General features: G+C 38.9%; 1 protein-coding gene across 5 annotated transcripts in view; it reads left to right on the top strand.

The window, feature by feature from the left end:
* The window catches only part of SLC9B2 (solute carrier family 9 member B2), a 58,723-nt gene that overhangs the window by 28,103 nt on the left and 17,526 nt on the right, over window positions 1-13,094 (top strand). For all 5 annotated transcript variants that reach the window (XM_078069020.1, XM_078069017.1, XM_078069019.1 and 2 more), the window contains one exon: window positions 4,176-4,282. In XM_078069020.1, coding sequence (XP_077925146.1) covers window positions 4,176-4,282 — 107 coding nt within the window. The remainder of the gene's footprint in view (window positions 1-4,175; window positions 4,283-13,094) is intronic.

Genomic DNA, 13,094 nt, shown 5'->3' with positions numbered 1-13,094 from the left:
TTACCCTTTTAACAGCCTCTCCCCGTTTCCCCTACCCCTTAGCCCCTGGCAACCACTTTTCTACTCTCAGTGTCTGAGTTCAACTTTCTGTTTGTTTGCATCTTTAAAACAGTGGTTCTCAACCTCAGCTGCACACTAGAATTACCTGGGGAGCTTTCAAAAATACTCATCTGTGGGCACTACCTCAGACCAATTAAATCAGAGCCTTTGGGAATGGAAGCCAGGCATTAGAGCAAGAGTTTGCCTTAGAACCACAGGGGAGGGGAAGGAGAGAAATGGGGGAAGTGGGGGGAGGGCTTACTGGGGTTTTCATAATCCAGGGAGTGTGGGCTATGGATAGTTTAAGAACTTTCCTAGTCAGCAATGCTATGTTCCCTCTGCCCTGCTCCACTAAATGTAGTCCTTAAACATTTTGGGTGGGAACTACCTGGAACCTCTTTAAAATGTGGATCCCAAGGCCTGCCAGGCTTACTGAGTCAGAAATTTTACAGGTGGGCCCAAGAAGTCTTTTTTTCTTTCTTAAGCAATTTTACATACCAGAGACTGAAACTAATTAGCTAATTTCTACACATTTATAGTGAATTATTTACTGTAATTGCTTGAGACATATGCTACTATCACAGCTAGATGCTTCTGACAGTCACACCATTATGTAGCATAGAGCTGCCCTAGCTAAATAAAATTACTACAGAGGTAATTATTTTTTTAAATAAGAGAGATGATTGAAACTCTCAGAAAGGAAAGGACCTACCCACCATAGGTCCATTGGCTGGGGCCCTGTAAATCAGACTGACAAAAGACAAATTAACAAGAGGAAAGCAGTTAGCCTGTGCACCAAGCTTGCAGAGGGGAGAACTCAGTGATGACTAACTCCAAGGGGTGGTTAGAATTGGGGCTTATATATATAGCATCTTAGCAAAGAACAATAATTTTGTAGAGATGTGCAAGACAAAGGAAAAGAACTTTGAGCTTTTGGAGGCAGCAAATAGGGACACTAATGGTAGCTAGGCCTGCTTCTAGCAAAGTTTGTTACACAGATTCTTCTGGTGCTGTCTTTGGGCTGATGAGAGTCTGAAGTTGTCTCAGTGGTTAACCTCTGTCCTTCCTGGTAGAGGGGAGGAAGACACTTTAAAAATTTATGTCCTCCTTTTAGGTAGATAGGGGAAGATAGACACCTTTTCTTGATTCTGTTTCTTCTCAGTTGCCTTCTGCTCAAAATAATCCTTATGCCAAAGTGGCATACCTTGGGGTGGCATGTTCTGTTACCCTAAACTACAATAACGAGAAACCACATAACTAGTTAGCACATTTTTTCGTAGAACAGTGTGGACTTCTTCCTTGCTGATTTGGATGCCTTTTACTTCTGATTGCTGAGGCCAGGACTGTGTTAAATAACAGTGGTGAGAGTGGACATCCCTGTCTTGTTCCTGACTGTAAAGTAAAAGCTCTCAGTTTTTCCCATTGAGGATGATATTAGTTGTGCATCTTTTGTATATGGCCTTTATGACGTTGAGGTATGTTCCCTGTATCCCTATTTTGTTGAGCATTTTTGTCAAGAAAGGATGCTGTACTTTGTCAGATGCTTTTTCTGCATCTATTGAGAGGATCATACGGTTTTTATCCTTTCTTTTCTTGACGTGGTGTATCATGTTGATTGATTTGCAAATATTGAACCACCCTTGCAACCCAGGAATAAATCCCACTTAATCATGGTGAATGATTCTTTTAATGTACTGTTGGATTCGATTTGCTAGTATCTTGTTGAGAATTTTTGCATCCATGTTCATCAGGGATATTGGCCTGTAATTCTCTTTTTTAGTGTGGTCTTTGTCTGGTTTTGGGATCTAGGTAATGTTGGCCTCATAGCATGAATTTGGAAGTTTTCCTTCCATTTCTATTTTTTGGAACAGTTTGAAAAGAATACATATTAAGTCTTCTTTAAATGTCTGTTAGAATTCCCCTGGGAAGCCATCTGGCCCTGGACTCTGGTATGTTGGGAGATTTTTGATTCCTGATTCAATTTCTTTGCTGGTTATTGATCTGTTCAAGTGTTCTATTTCTTCCTGTTTCAGTTTTGGTAGTTTATACATCTCTAGGAATTTCCATTTCTTCCAGATTGCCCAATTTGTTGGCACATAATTTTTCATAATATTCTCATATAATTATTTGTATTTCTGTGATATTGATTGTGATCTCCCCTCTCTCATTTTTGATTTTATTTATTTGGGTCCTTTCTCTTTTTTTTTTAAATAAGTCTGGCTAGGAATTTATCAGTTTTATTAATTTTTTCAAAAAACCAGCTCCTGCTTTCATTGATCTGTTCTACCAGCGTTTTTTTGTTTGTTTCTATATCATTTATTCCTGCTTTAATCTATATTATTTCCCTTCTTCTGGCTTTAGGCTTCATTTTTTGTTCTTTTTCTAGCTCCTTTAGGTGTAAGGTTAGGTTGTGTATTTGAGATTTTTTTGCTTCTTTAGGTAGGGCTGTATTGCTGTATACTTCCTTCTTATGACTGTTTTTGCTGCATCCCAAAGGTTTTAGACTGTCATGTTTTCATTATCATTTGATTCCATGTATTTTTTAAAATTTTTTCTTTAATTTCCTGGTTAACCCATTCATTCTTTAGTAGGATGTTCTTTTTTTTTTCTTTTTAAGATTTTATTTATTTAGAGAGAGAGTGTGTGAGCAGGGGGAGGGGCAAAGGGAGAGGGGGAGAGAGAGAATTTCAAGCAGACTACACGCTGAGTGTGGAGCCCAATGCAGGGCTCAGTTTCACCACCCTGAGATCATGACCTGAGCTGAAATCAAGAGTCAGACTGAACCACCCAGGTGCCCCTAGTAGGATGTTCTATACCTTCCATGTATTTGTGGTCTTTCCAAATTTTTTCTTGTGGTTGACTTCAAGTTTCACAGTGTTGTGGTCAGAAAATATGTATGGTATTATCTTAGTCTTTTTGTATTTTTTGAGGCCTGATTTGTCATGGAGAATGTCCCATGTGCACTGAAAAGACTGTGTATTCTGCTGCTTTAGAATGAAATGTTCTGAATATATCTGTTAAATCCATCTAATCCAGTGTAGCATTCAAAGCCATTGTTTCCTTATTGATTTTCTGCTTCCGATGATCTGTCCATTGACGTAACTGGGGTGTTGAAGTCACTTACTATTATTGTATTTTTATCAATGAGTTATATTATGATATTTAAAGAGGCTATGCAACAAATAAACTCTGCTGCGAGCAATTTCAAAAATAATTTGTTTTCAGATTTACTTTTAGAAATAACTTTTGAGGGAAGCCTGAGTGGCTCAGTCAGTTAAGCATCTGCCTTTGACTCAGGTCATGATCTCAGGGTCCTGGGATGGAGCCCCTCATTGGTCTCCCCACTCAGCTGAGAGCCTGCTTCTCCCTCTCCCTCTCCCCCTACTCCCCGCTCATGCTTGTGCTCTCTTTCTCTCTATCTCAAATAAATAAAGAAAATCTTTAAAAAGAAAAGAAAATAACTTTTGAGAAAGAGTAAGTCCCCTTCACTCATTGTAGTAAGAAAAGATTCTTGGGGCTCCTGGCTGGCTCAATTGGAAGAGCACGTGACTCCTGATCTTGGAGTTGTGAGTTTGAGCCCCACATTGGGTGTAGAAATTACTAATAAATAAATAAATAAAACTAAAAAAAAAAGATTCTTGATTTTAATTGCCAGATTTTTAAGTTACTATATTCTATACATATCAGAGCTACTAAAGTCAATATCATTATTAGTAAAAAAAACAAAACATCAGGCTCTTAAATGGCAATTTGAAAACTAGATCTGTCTTCTCACCCAGGCTTTGCCTATTGTATAGTAGAACAAATTAGCTCTGATTCATGAATTTTATCTTTTATATTTTCTTAGGCCCTTTAAGTAAATTTTTATTGAAGTAAATGAAAAAAAAAAGTACACAAATAATAGATTTTGCCTGTCTTGAAATTTATCTGCAATGATATGCATAGCTTTCTTATACTATAGGCCCATGTTATTAGACATTTTAAGTCACATATATTTAAGAATGTAGAGAGCAGGAAATATCTGTATACTTTTCCTTCTATGTAATTAGATGCTTTATGTTGATGATTAAAGTAAAGTCTAAGTATTTATGGATGTAGAGTTCTGTCTGAAGTTTTTCTTTTTATATGTTTTTAAGGCTCCACAGTTTTTAACGTTCTCAGAGGAATCTTAGAAGTGGTAATTGGTGTGGCAGCTGGATCTCTTCTTGGATTTTTTATTCAGTACTTTCCAAGCAGCGAGCAGGTAAAAGAAATAATGTATGGGAAAGTCATTCTTTAAAATGTCATTGGAAAAACATTCTGGAATGGTCCCCTGGAAGCCAATGTGAAGAACATAATTTAGAAATGGCTCCCCATTCTAAAACTGCTTATTGCCAAATCAGTGCTATCCATGAGATTTATGAAGAGGGCTAGATATACTGTTGACCCTTGAACAGTGTGGATTAGGGGCACAGACCCCCACAAGGTCAAAAATCCATGTATAACTTTTGACTCCCCAAAAACTTAACTACTAATAGCCCACTGTTGACTAGAAGCCTTTCTGATAACATAAACAGTTGATTAACACATATTTTGCATGTTGTATGTATTATACACTATATTCTTACAATAAAGTAAGCTAGAGAAAAGAAAATGTTATTAAGAAAATCATAAGGAAGAGAAAATACAGGATTCGGGGGAAAGATGGCAGAGGAGTAGGGGACCCTATTTCAACTGGTCCCCGGAATTGAGCTGGATATCTACCAGACCACTCTGAGCACCCACGAAACCAGCCTGGGATGTAAGAAGATCTGGATCTCTACAAATAGAATATCGCAGGCGGTTGGTTTTGAGGTACAAAGCGGGGAGCCGTGATTCCGTGGGCAGATATCGGAAGATAAATGGCAGCGGGAGGGTGCCTGGCCGTGGGGATCCTACACCGCCGGTGAGCGACAGCCTCGCACGCTGGGGACAGGCACAGACTCACAGACCGGTAGCGGTGGGGAAAGGACTTTGGGGCAGCCCCCAGGATGGAAACCCAGAATGGTGGGGTCACGCGGGCGAACTGGGAGCAGCTGGCGGTTTTAGAAGCACAAAGGGCAGAGACGTGCTCCAACCTGGAGGCAGGACTGGGAGTGCTGCGGAGGGGTGCACAACCCAGGCCGCTGCAGTTTATAGCAGCATGGACAGAAACGGAAATGGTGTGGCCTGGAGAGCTCACTGAAGAACAGACTGCGGTCTCTCTGGTCTGAGGCAGAGGGTTGGAAACAGTCTCTTCTGCTCTGATTCACGGAAGAGACACGGAAAGCCGCCAGAGAACAAAAGCCCCAAAGACTGATTCCCGCTGAGCCCATCCCCCGCCACAGGGGGGCAGGGCAACACCGCCCAAACAGGGTTACCTGAGTAACAGCGCGGCAGGCCCCTCCCGCAGAAGACAGGCTGGGAAAACAAGAGGCCAGCAACCCTAAGGTCCCAAGAAAACAGGTGCATCTTGCTTGGGTTCTGGTCAATAATTTGGACTCTATACATTCCCTCAAACACCCATCAACAGAATGACTAAGAGGAGGAGCCCCCAAAATAGAAAAGACTCAGAGATTATGACTTATGCTGCAGATTTACAAATGGATGCAGATATAACCAAGATGTCGGAGATGGAATTCAGGCTAGCAATTGTGAAGACAATGGCTAGAATGGAGAAATCAATTAATGGCAACATAGAGTCTCTAAGGGCGGAAATAAAAGGTGAATTGGCAGAACTTAAAAATGCTATCAATGAGATCCAATCCAATCTAGATAATCTAACAGCTAGGGTAACTGAGGCAGAAGAGCGAATAAGCGACCTGGAAGACAATATAATAGATAAAAAGAGAAAAGAGGAGGCCAGGGAAAAACAACTCAGAATCCATGAAAATAGAATCAGAGAAATAAGTGACACCATGAAGCGTTCCAATGTCAGAATAATTGGAATCCCGGAGGGAGTGGAGAGAGAGAGAGGACTAGAAGATGTATTTGAGCAAATCGTAGCTGAGAACTTCCCTAATCTGGGGAATGAAACAAACATTCGAGTCCTAGAGGCAGAGAGGACCCCTCCCAAGATCAAGGAAAACAGGCCAACACCCCAGCATGTAATAGTAAAACTTGCAAATCTTAGAACCAAGGAAACCATCTTAAGGGCAGTTAGAGGGAAGAGATCCCTTACGTACAGAGGGAGGAACATCAGAATAACATCAGACCAATCCACAGAGACCTGGCAAGCCAGAAAGGCCTGGCAAGACATATTCAGTGTACTAAATGAGAAGAACATGCAGCCAAGAATACTTTATCCGGCAAGGTTTTCATTTAGAATGGATGGAGAGATGCAGAGCTTCCATGACTGGCAGAAACTGAAAGAATATGTGACCGCTAAGCAGGCCCTGCAAGAAATATTAAGGGGGGTTCTATAAAAGGAGAAAGACCCCAAGAGTGATATACAACAGAAGTTACAGGGACAATCTATAAAAACAACGTCTTCACAGGCAACATGATGACAATTAATTCATATCTTTCAATAATCACTCTCAACGTGAATGGCCTAAACGCTCCCATAAAACGGCACAGGGTTGCAGATTGGATAAAAAGACAGCACCCATCCATATGCTGCCTATAAGAGACTCATTTTGAACCCAAAGATACATCCAGACTGAAAGTGAAGGGATGGAGATCCATCTTCCATGCCAGCGGACCTCAAAAGAAAGCTGGCATAGCAATTCTTATATCAGACAAATTAGATTTTAAACTAAAGTCTGTAATAAGAGACACAGAAGGACACTATATCATTCTTAAAGGGTCTATCCAACAAGAATATCTAACAATTGTAAATATCTATGCCTCCAACATGGGAGCAGCCATCTACATAAGCCAACTATTAACCAAAATAAAGAGTCACATTGATAACAATACGTTAATTGTAGGAGACCTCAATACTCCACTCTCAGCAATGGACAGATCATCTAAGCAGAAAATCAACAAGGAAACAAGAGCTTTGAATGATACATTGGAGCAGATGGACCTCATAGATATTTACAGAACATTCCACCCTAAAACAACAGAATACTCATTCTTCTCGAGCGCACATGGAACTTTCTCCAGAATAGACCACATACTGGGTCACAAATCAGGTCTCAACCGATACCAAAAGATTGAGATTATTCCCTGCATATTCTCAGACCACAATGCTTTAAAACTGGAACTCAATCACAAGAAAAAATTTGGCAGAAATTCAAACACTTGGAAGCTAAAGATCACTCTGCTCAAGAATGTTTGGGTCAACCAGGAAATCAAAGAAGAACTTAAACAATTCATGGAAATCAATGAGAATGAAAACACATCGGTCCAAAACCTATGGGATACTGCAAAGGTGGTCCTAAGGGGGAAATACATAGCCATCCAATCCTCACTCAAAAAAATAGAAAAATCCCGAATTCACCAACTAACTCTACACCTTAAAGAACTAGAGAAAAAGCAACAAACGATGCCTAAGCCATGCATTAGAAGAGAAATAATTAAAATTAGAGCAGAAATCAATGAATTAGAAACCAGAAACACAGTAGATCAGATCAACAAAACTAGAAGTTGGTTCTTTGAAAGAATTAATAAGATCAATAAACCACTGGCCAGACTTATCCAAAAGAAAAGAGAAAGGACCCAAATTAATAAAATTATGAATGAAAGGGGAGAGATCATGACTAACACCAAGGAAATAGAAACAATTATTAGAAATTATTATCAACAACTATATGCCAATAAACTGAGCAATCTGGATGAAGTGGAGGCCTTCCTGGAAACCTATAAGCTGCCAAGACTGAAACAGGAAGAAATTGACAACATGAATAGGCCAATAACCAGTAACGAGATTGAAGCAGTGATCAAAAACCTCCCCAAAAAACAAGAGTCCAGGGCCTGATGGATTCCCTGGGGAATTCTACCAAACATTCAAAGAAGAAATAATACCTATTCTACTGAAGCTGTTTCAAAAAATAGAAACAGAAGGAAAACTTCCAAACTCATTCTATGAGGCCAGCACTACCTTAATCCCCAAACCAGGCAAAGACCCCATCAAAGAGGAGAATTTCAGACCGATATCCCTAATGAATATGGATTCCAAAATCCTCAACAAAATCCTAGCTAATAGGATCCAACAATACATTAAAAGGATCATCCACCACGACCAAGTGGGATTTATCCCCGGGATGCAAGGGTGGTTCAACATTCACAAATCAATCAATGTGATAGAACACATTAATAAGAGGAGGGAGAAGAACCATATGGTCCTCTCAATTGATGCAGAAAAAGCATTTGACAAAATACAACATCCTTTCCTGATTAAAACTCTCCAGAGTATAGGGATAGAGGGAACATTCCTCAAGTTCATAAAATCCATCTATGAAAAACCCACAGCGAATATCATCCTCAATGGGGAAAAGCTGAGAGCCTTTCCCTTAAGATCAGGAACACATCAAGGATGCCCACTCTCGCCACTATTGTTCAACATAGTACTAGAAGTCCTAGCAACAGCAATCAGACCACAAAAAGAAATAAAAGGTATTCAAATTGGCAAAGAAGAAGTCAAGCTCTCTCTTTTCGCAGACGACATGATACTTTATGTGGAAAACCCAAAAGACTCCACCCCCAAATTACTAGAACTCATACAGCAATTCAGTAATGTGGCAGGATACAAAATCAGTGCACAGAAATCAGTTGCTTTCTTACACACTAACAACGCAACTGTAGAAAGAGAAATTAGAGAAACGATTCCATTTACAATAGCACCAAAAACCATAAGATACCTCGGAATAAACCTAACCAAAGAGGTAAAGGACCTATACTCTAGGAACTACAGAACACTCATGAAAGAAATTGAAGAAGACACAAAAAGATGGAAAAATATTCCATGCTCATGGATCAGAAGAATAAACATTGTTAAAATGTCTATGCTACCCAGAGCAATCTATACCTTCAATGCCATCCCAATCAAAATTCCAATGACATTTTTCAAAGTGCTGGAACAAACAATCCTAAAATTTGTATGGAATCAGAAAAGACCCCGAATCTCCAAGGAAATGTTGAAAAAGAAAAACAAAGCTGGGAGCATCACGTTGCCCGATTTCAAGCTATATTACAAAGCTGTGATCACCAAGACAGCATGGTACTGGCACAAAAACAGACATATAGACCAATGGAACAGAATAGAGAACCCAGATATGGACCCTCAACTCTATGGTCAAATAATCTTTGACAAAGCAGGAAAAAACATGCAATGAAAAAAGAGAGTCTCTTCAATAAATGGTGCTGGGAAAATTGGACAGCCACATGCAGAAGAATGAAACTCGACCATTCTCTAACACTATTCACAAAGATAAACTCAAAGTGGATGAAAGACCTCAATGTGTGACAGGAATCCATCAAAATCCTAGAGGAGAACATAGGCAGTAACCTCTTTGACATCGGCCACAGCAACTTCTTTCGAGATACATCTCCAAAAGCTAGTGAAACAAAAGCAGAAATGAACTTTTGGGACTTCATCAAGATAAAAAGCTTCTGCACAGCAAAGGAAACAGTCAACAAAACAAGGAGGCAACCCACAGAATGGGAGAAGATATTTGCAAATGACACTACAGATAAAGGGCTGGTACCCAAGATCTATAAAGAACTTCTCAAACTCAACACCCAAAAAACAAATAATCAAGTCAAAAAGTGGGCAGAAGATATGAAAAGACACTTCTCTGAAGAAGACATACAAATGGCTAACAGACACATGAAAAAATGTTCATCATCATTAGCCATCAGGGAAATTCAAATCAAAACCACATTGAGATACCCCCTTACACCAGTTAGAATGGCAAAAATGGACAGGGAAAGAAACAACAAATGTTGGAGAGGCTGTGGAGAAAGGGGAACCCTCTTACACTGTTGGTGGGAATGCAAGTTGGTACAGCCACTTCGGAAAACAGTGTGGAGGTTCCTCAAAAATTTAAAAATAGAGCTACCCAATGACCCAGCAATTGCACTACTGGGTATTTACCCCAAAGACACAGATGTAGTGAAAAGGGCCATATGCACCCCAATGTTCATAGCAGCAATGTCCGCAATAGCCAAACTGTGGAAAGAGCTGAGATGCCCTTCAACAGATGAATGGATAAAGAAGATGTGGTCCATATATACAATGGAATATTACTCAGCCATCAGAAAGGGTGAATACCCAACTTTTACATCAACATGGATGGGACTGGAGGAGATTATGCTAAGTGAAATAAGTCAAGCAGAGAAAGTCAGTTATCATATGGTTTCACTTATTTGTGGAACATAAGGAATAGCCTGGAGGACTTTAGGAGAAGGAAGGGAAAAATGGGCGGGGGAATTGGAGGGAGAGATGAACCATGAGAGACTATGGACTCTGAGAAACAAACAGGGTTTTAGAGGGGAGGGGGGATTGGTTAGCCCGGTGATGGGTATTAAGGAGGGCACGTACTACATGGAGCACTGGGTGTTATACGAAAACAATGGATCGTGGATCACCACATCAAAAACCAATGATGTATTGTATGGTGACTAACATAACATAATAAAATAAAATTTAAAAAACAAACAAAAAAAAGGAAGAGAAAATACACTTACAGTACTGTATTTATCAAAAAATATCTGCATGTAAGTGGACCTAGTGCAGCCCAAACCTGTGTTGTTTAAGGGTCAACTGTATAAGATTTTAATACAACCCTAGAATTTTTTTCTCTAATTTATATTCCATAAACTTTAAATATCACTGAAAAATAAAATATCAATTCCAAATATGTAAGCCTTTTTTATTGTTTTTATTTTTTATTTTACTATTATTCATAATGTTCAGGTAATCAAGATATAAAATGGCTTTTGGGCCCCTTTTTTTAGTATCAGCATACCCTACACTCTAATACTATTAAATACCTAAACCTTAACATCTCATAATATTGTCCAATATTTCTTACCAAAGAGATCAAAGTTCTTTATTATACACAATGATCTCTTAATATTCACAGAGTTCTTTTTGTTTTATTTTCTTTTACCCTCCTAAGTCTCTTGGGATAGATAACATATAAAAGTCTTTTTTTTTTCTATAAGAACTGGCATTATTTTAAGACTTCAGGGCATTTTGAATGGAATTAGAAACTTAACTAAAGTAGAACTTTAAGAAAATTAATATTTCCATTATCAGAAGGTATGCTGATTTGAATTTTTGCTATGCTCCAAAAAACTCCCAACTAAAATTGTAAAAGATTTTATGACCGCATAAAAGAAAATTATGGGATTTTCTAATTATACAACCAAATAAAGAGAAAAATAATGACTTATATTTTGTTGCTTACTCTGTATAAAATGAGGTGGTAAGTACAGTAAAGTGCACTCCATTCAATATGGCAGTGACTAGCTAGCTACGTGTGGCTATAGCAGATAGAGAACATTTCAGTGGTGCATATATAGAAATTTCCATCATCACTGAATGTTCTTTTGGAAAGCACTGATCTAGTGCAATCATATAGATCTAGGCAATCTAGTGTAAGCCACATAAGACCCATGAAACGAGTACTATTAACATGATCTTTTTACTGATGAGGAAATTGAGATTTAGGGAGAAGTTGAACAAGTTCACATAGCTGGAAAGCAGCAGAGCTGGGAACCGAACTCTGGTAATCCACCACCAGAGCCTGCATGCCTCCAAATCAAGCACTTCTAAAGACCTGCTTGCCTTTTAAAGTGATCAAGAAGCTTGGACCATAACAGCATTTTTCTAGATATGTTTCCTAAGGCAAAGGAAACAAAAACAAAATAAGCTATTGGAACTACATCAAAATAAAAAACTTTTGCCCAATGAAGGAAACCATCAACAAAACTAAATGGTATATCCAATAGGGCTTAATATCCAAAATATATAAAGAATTTATACATGTCAACACACACACAAAAAAATAATCTAAAAATGGGCAGAGTACCCGAATAAATATTTTTCCAAAGAAGACATACAGATGGACAACAGACACATGAAAAGATGCTCATCATTACTTATCTTCAGGGAAATGCAAATAAAAACCACAATGAAACCTTACCTTACACCTGTCAGAATGGCTAAAGTCAAAAAGACAAGAACTAACAAGTGTTGGCGAGGATATAGAGAAAAAGGAATCCTTGTGCACTGTTGGTGGGAATGTACATTGGTACAGCCACTATGGAAAACAGTATGGAGGTTTCTCAAAATATTAAAAGTAGAAATACCATATGACCCAGTAATTCCACCACTGGGTATTTACTCAAAGAAAACACTAATTTGAAAAGACTGTGCCCCCCTATGTTTACTGCAGCATTATTTACAATAGCCAAGATATGGAAGCAACATAAGTGTCAATTGATAGATGAATGGATAAGGAAGGTGTGATATATAGATACAATGGAATATTGAGCAGCCATAGAAAAGGAAGAGATCTTGCCATTTGCAACGACACAGATAGATCTAGAGGGTACTATGCTAAGAGAAATAAGTCAGACTGAGGAAGACAAATAGCGTATGATTTCACTCACATGTGGAATCTAAAAACAAAACAAATGAATCAATAAACAAAAAGCAGAATCAGAACTATAAATACAGAGAACAAACTGATGTTGCCAGAGGGGAGGGGGAAGGGGGACGGGCAAAATGGGTGAAGGGGAGCAGGAGGTCCCTGTCTTCAGTTATGGAGTAAGTCACGGGAATAAAAGGCATGGCACAGGGAATATAGTCTGTGATACCGTGATGGTGTTGTGCGGTGACAGCTGGTAGCTACGCTTGCTGTGAGCAGAGCATAACATAAAGGGAAGTGAATTCCTGGGTTGTACACCCGAAACTAACAGAACATTGTGTGTCAGCTACACTCAAAAAAGTTAAAAATCATTTTAAAATTTAAAAAGAGTGATTAAGAAGTTCAAAAGGCTGATGAGAGAGAAGTAAAGGGAGAGAGGCGTACATTTCTTAGACTTTAAAAACCAACAACAACAAAAAAACTACTCTCGGTCTATAGCTTCTTAAAGCTTCT

This window comes from Halichoerus grypus, chromosome 3 (genome assembly GCF_964656455.1).
Source record: "Halichoerus grypus chromosome 3, mHalGry1.hap1.1, whole genome shotgun sequence".
Lineage (NCBI taxonomy): Eukaryota > Metazoa > Chordata > Mammalia > Carnivora > Phocidae > Halichoerus > Halichoerus grypus.
This window is presented reverse-complemented; position numbering and strand designations above follow the sequence as displayed.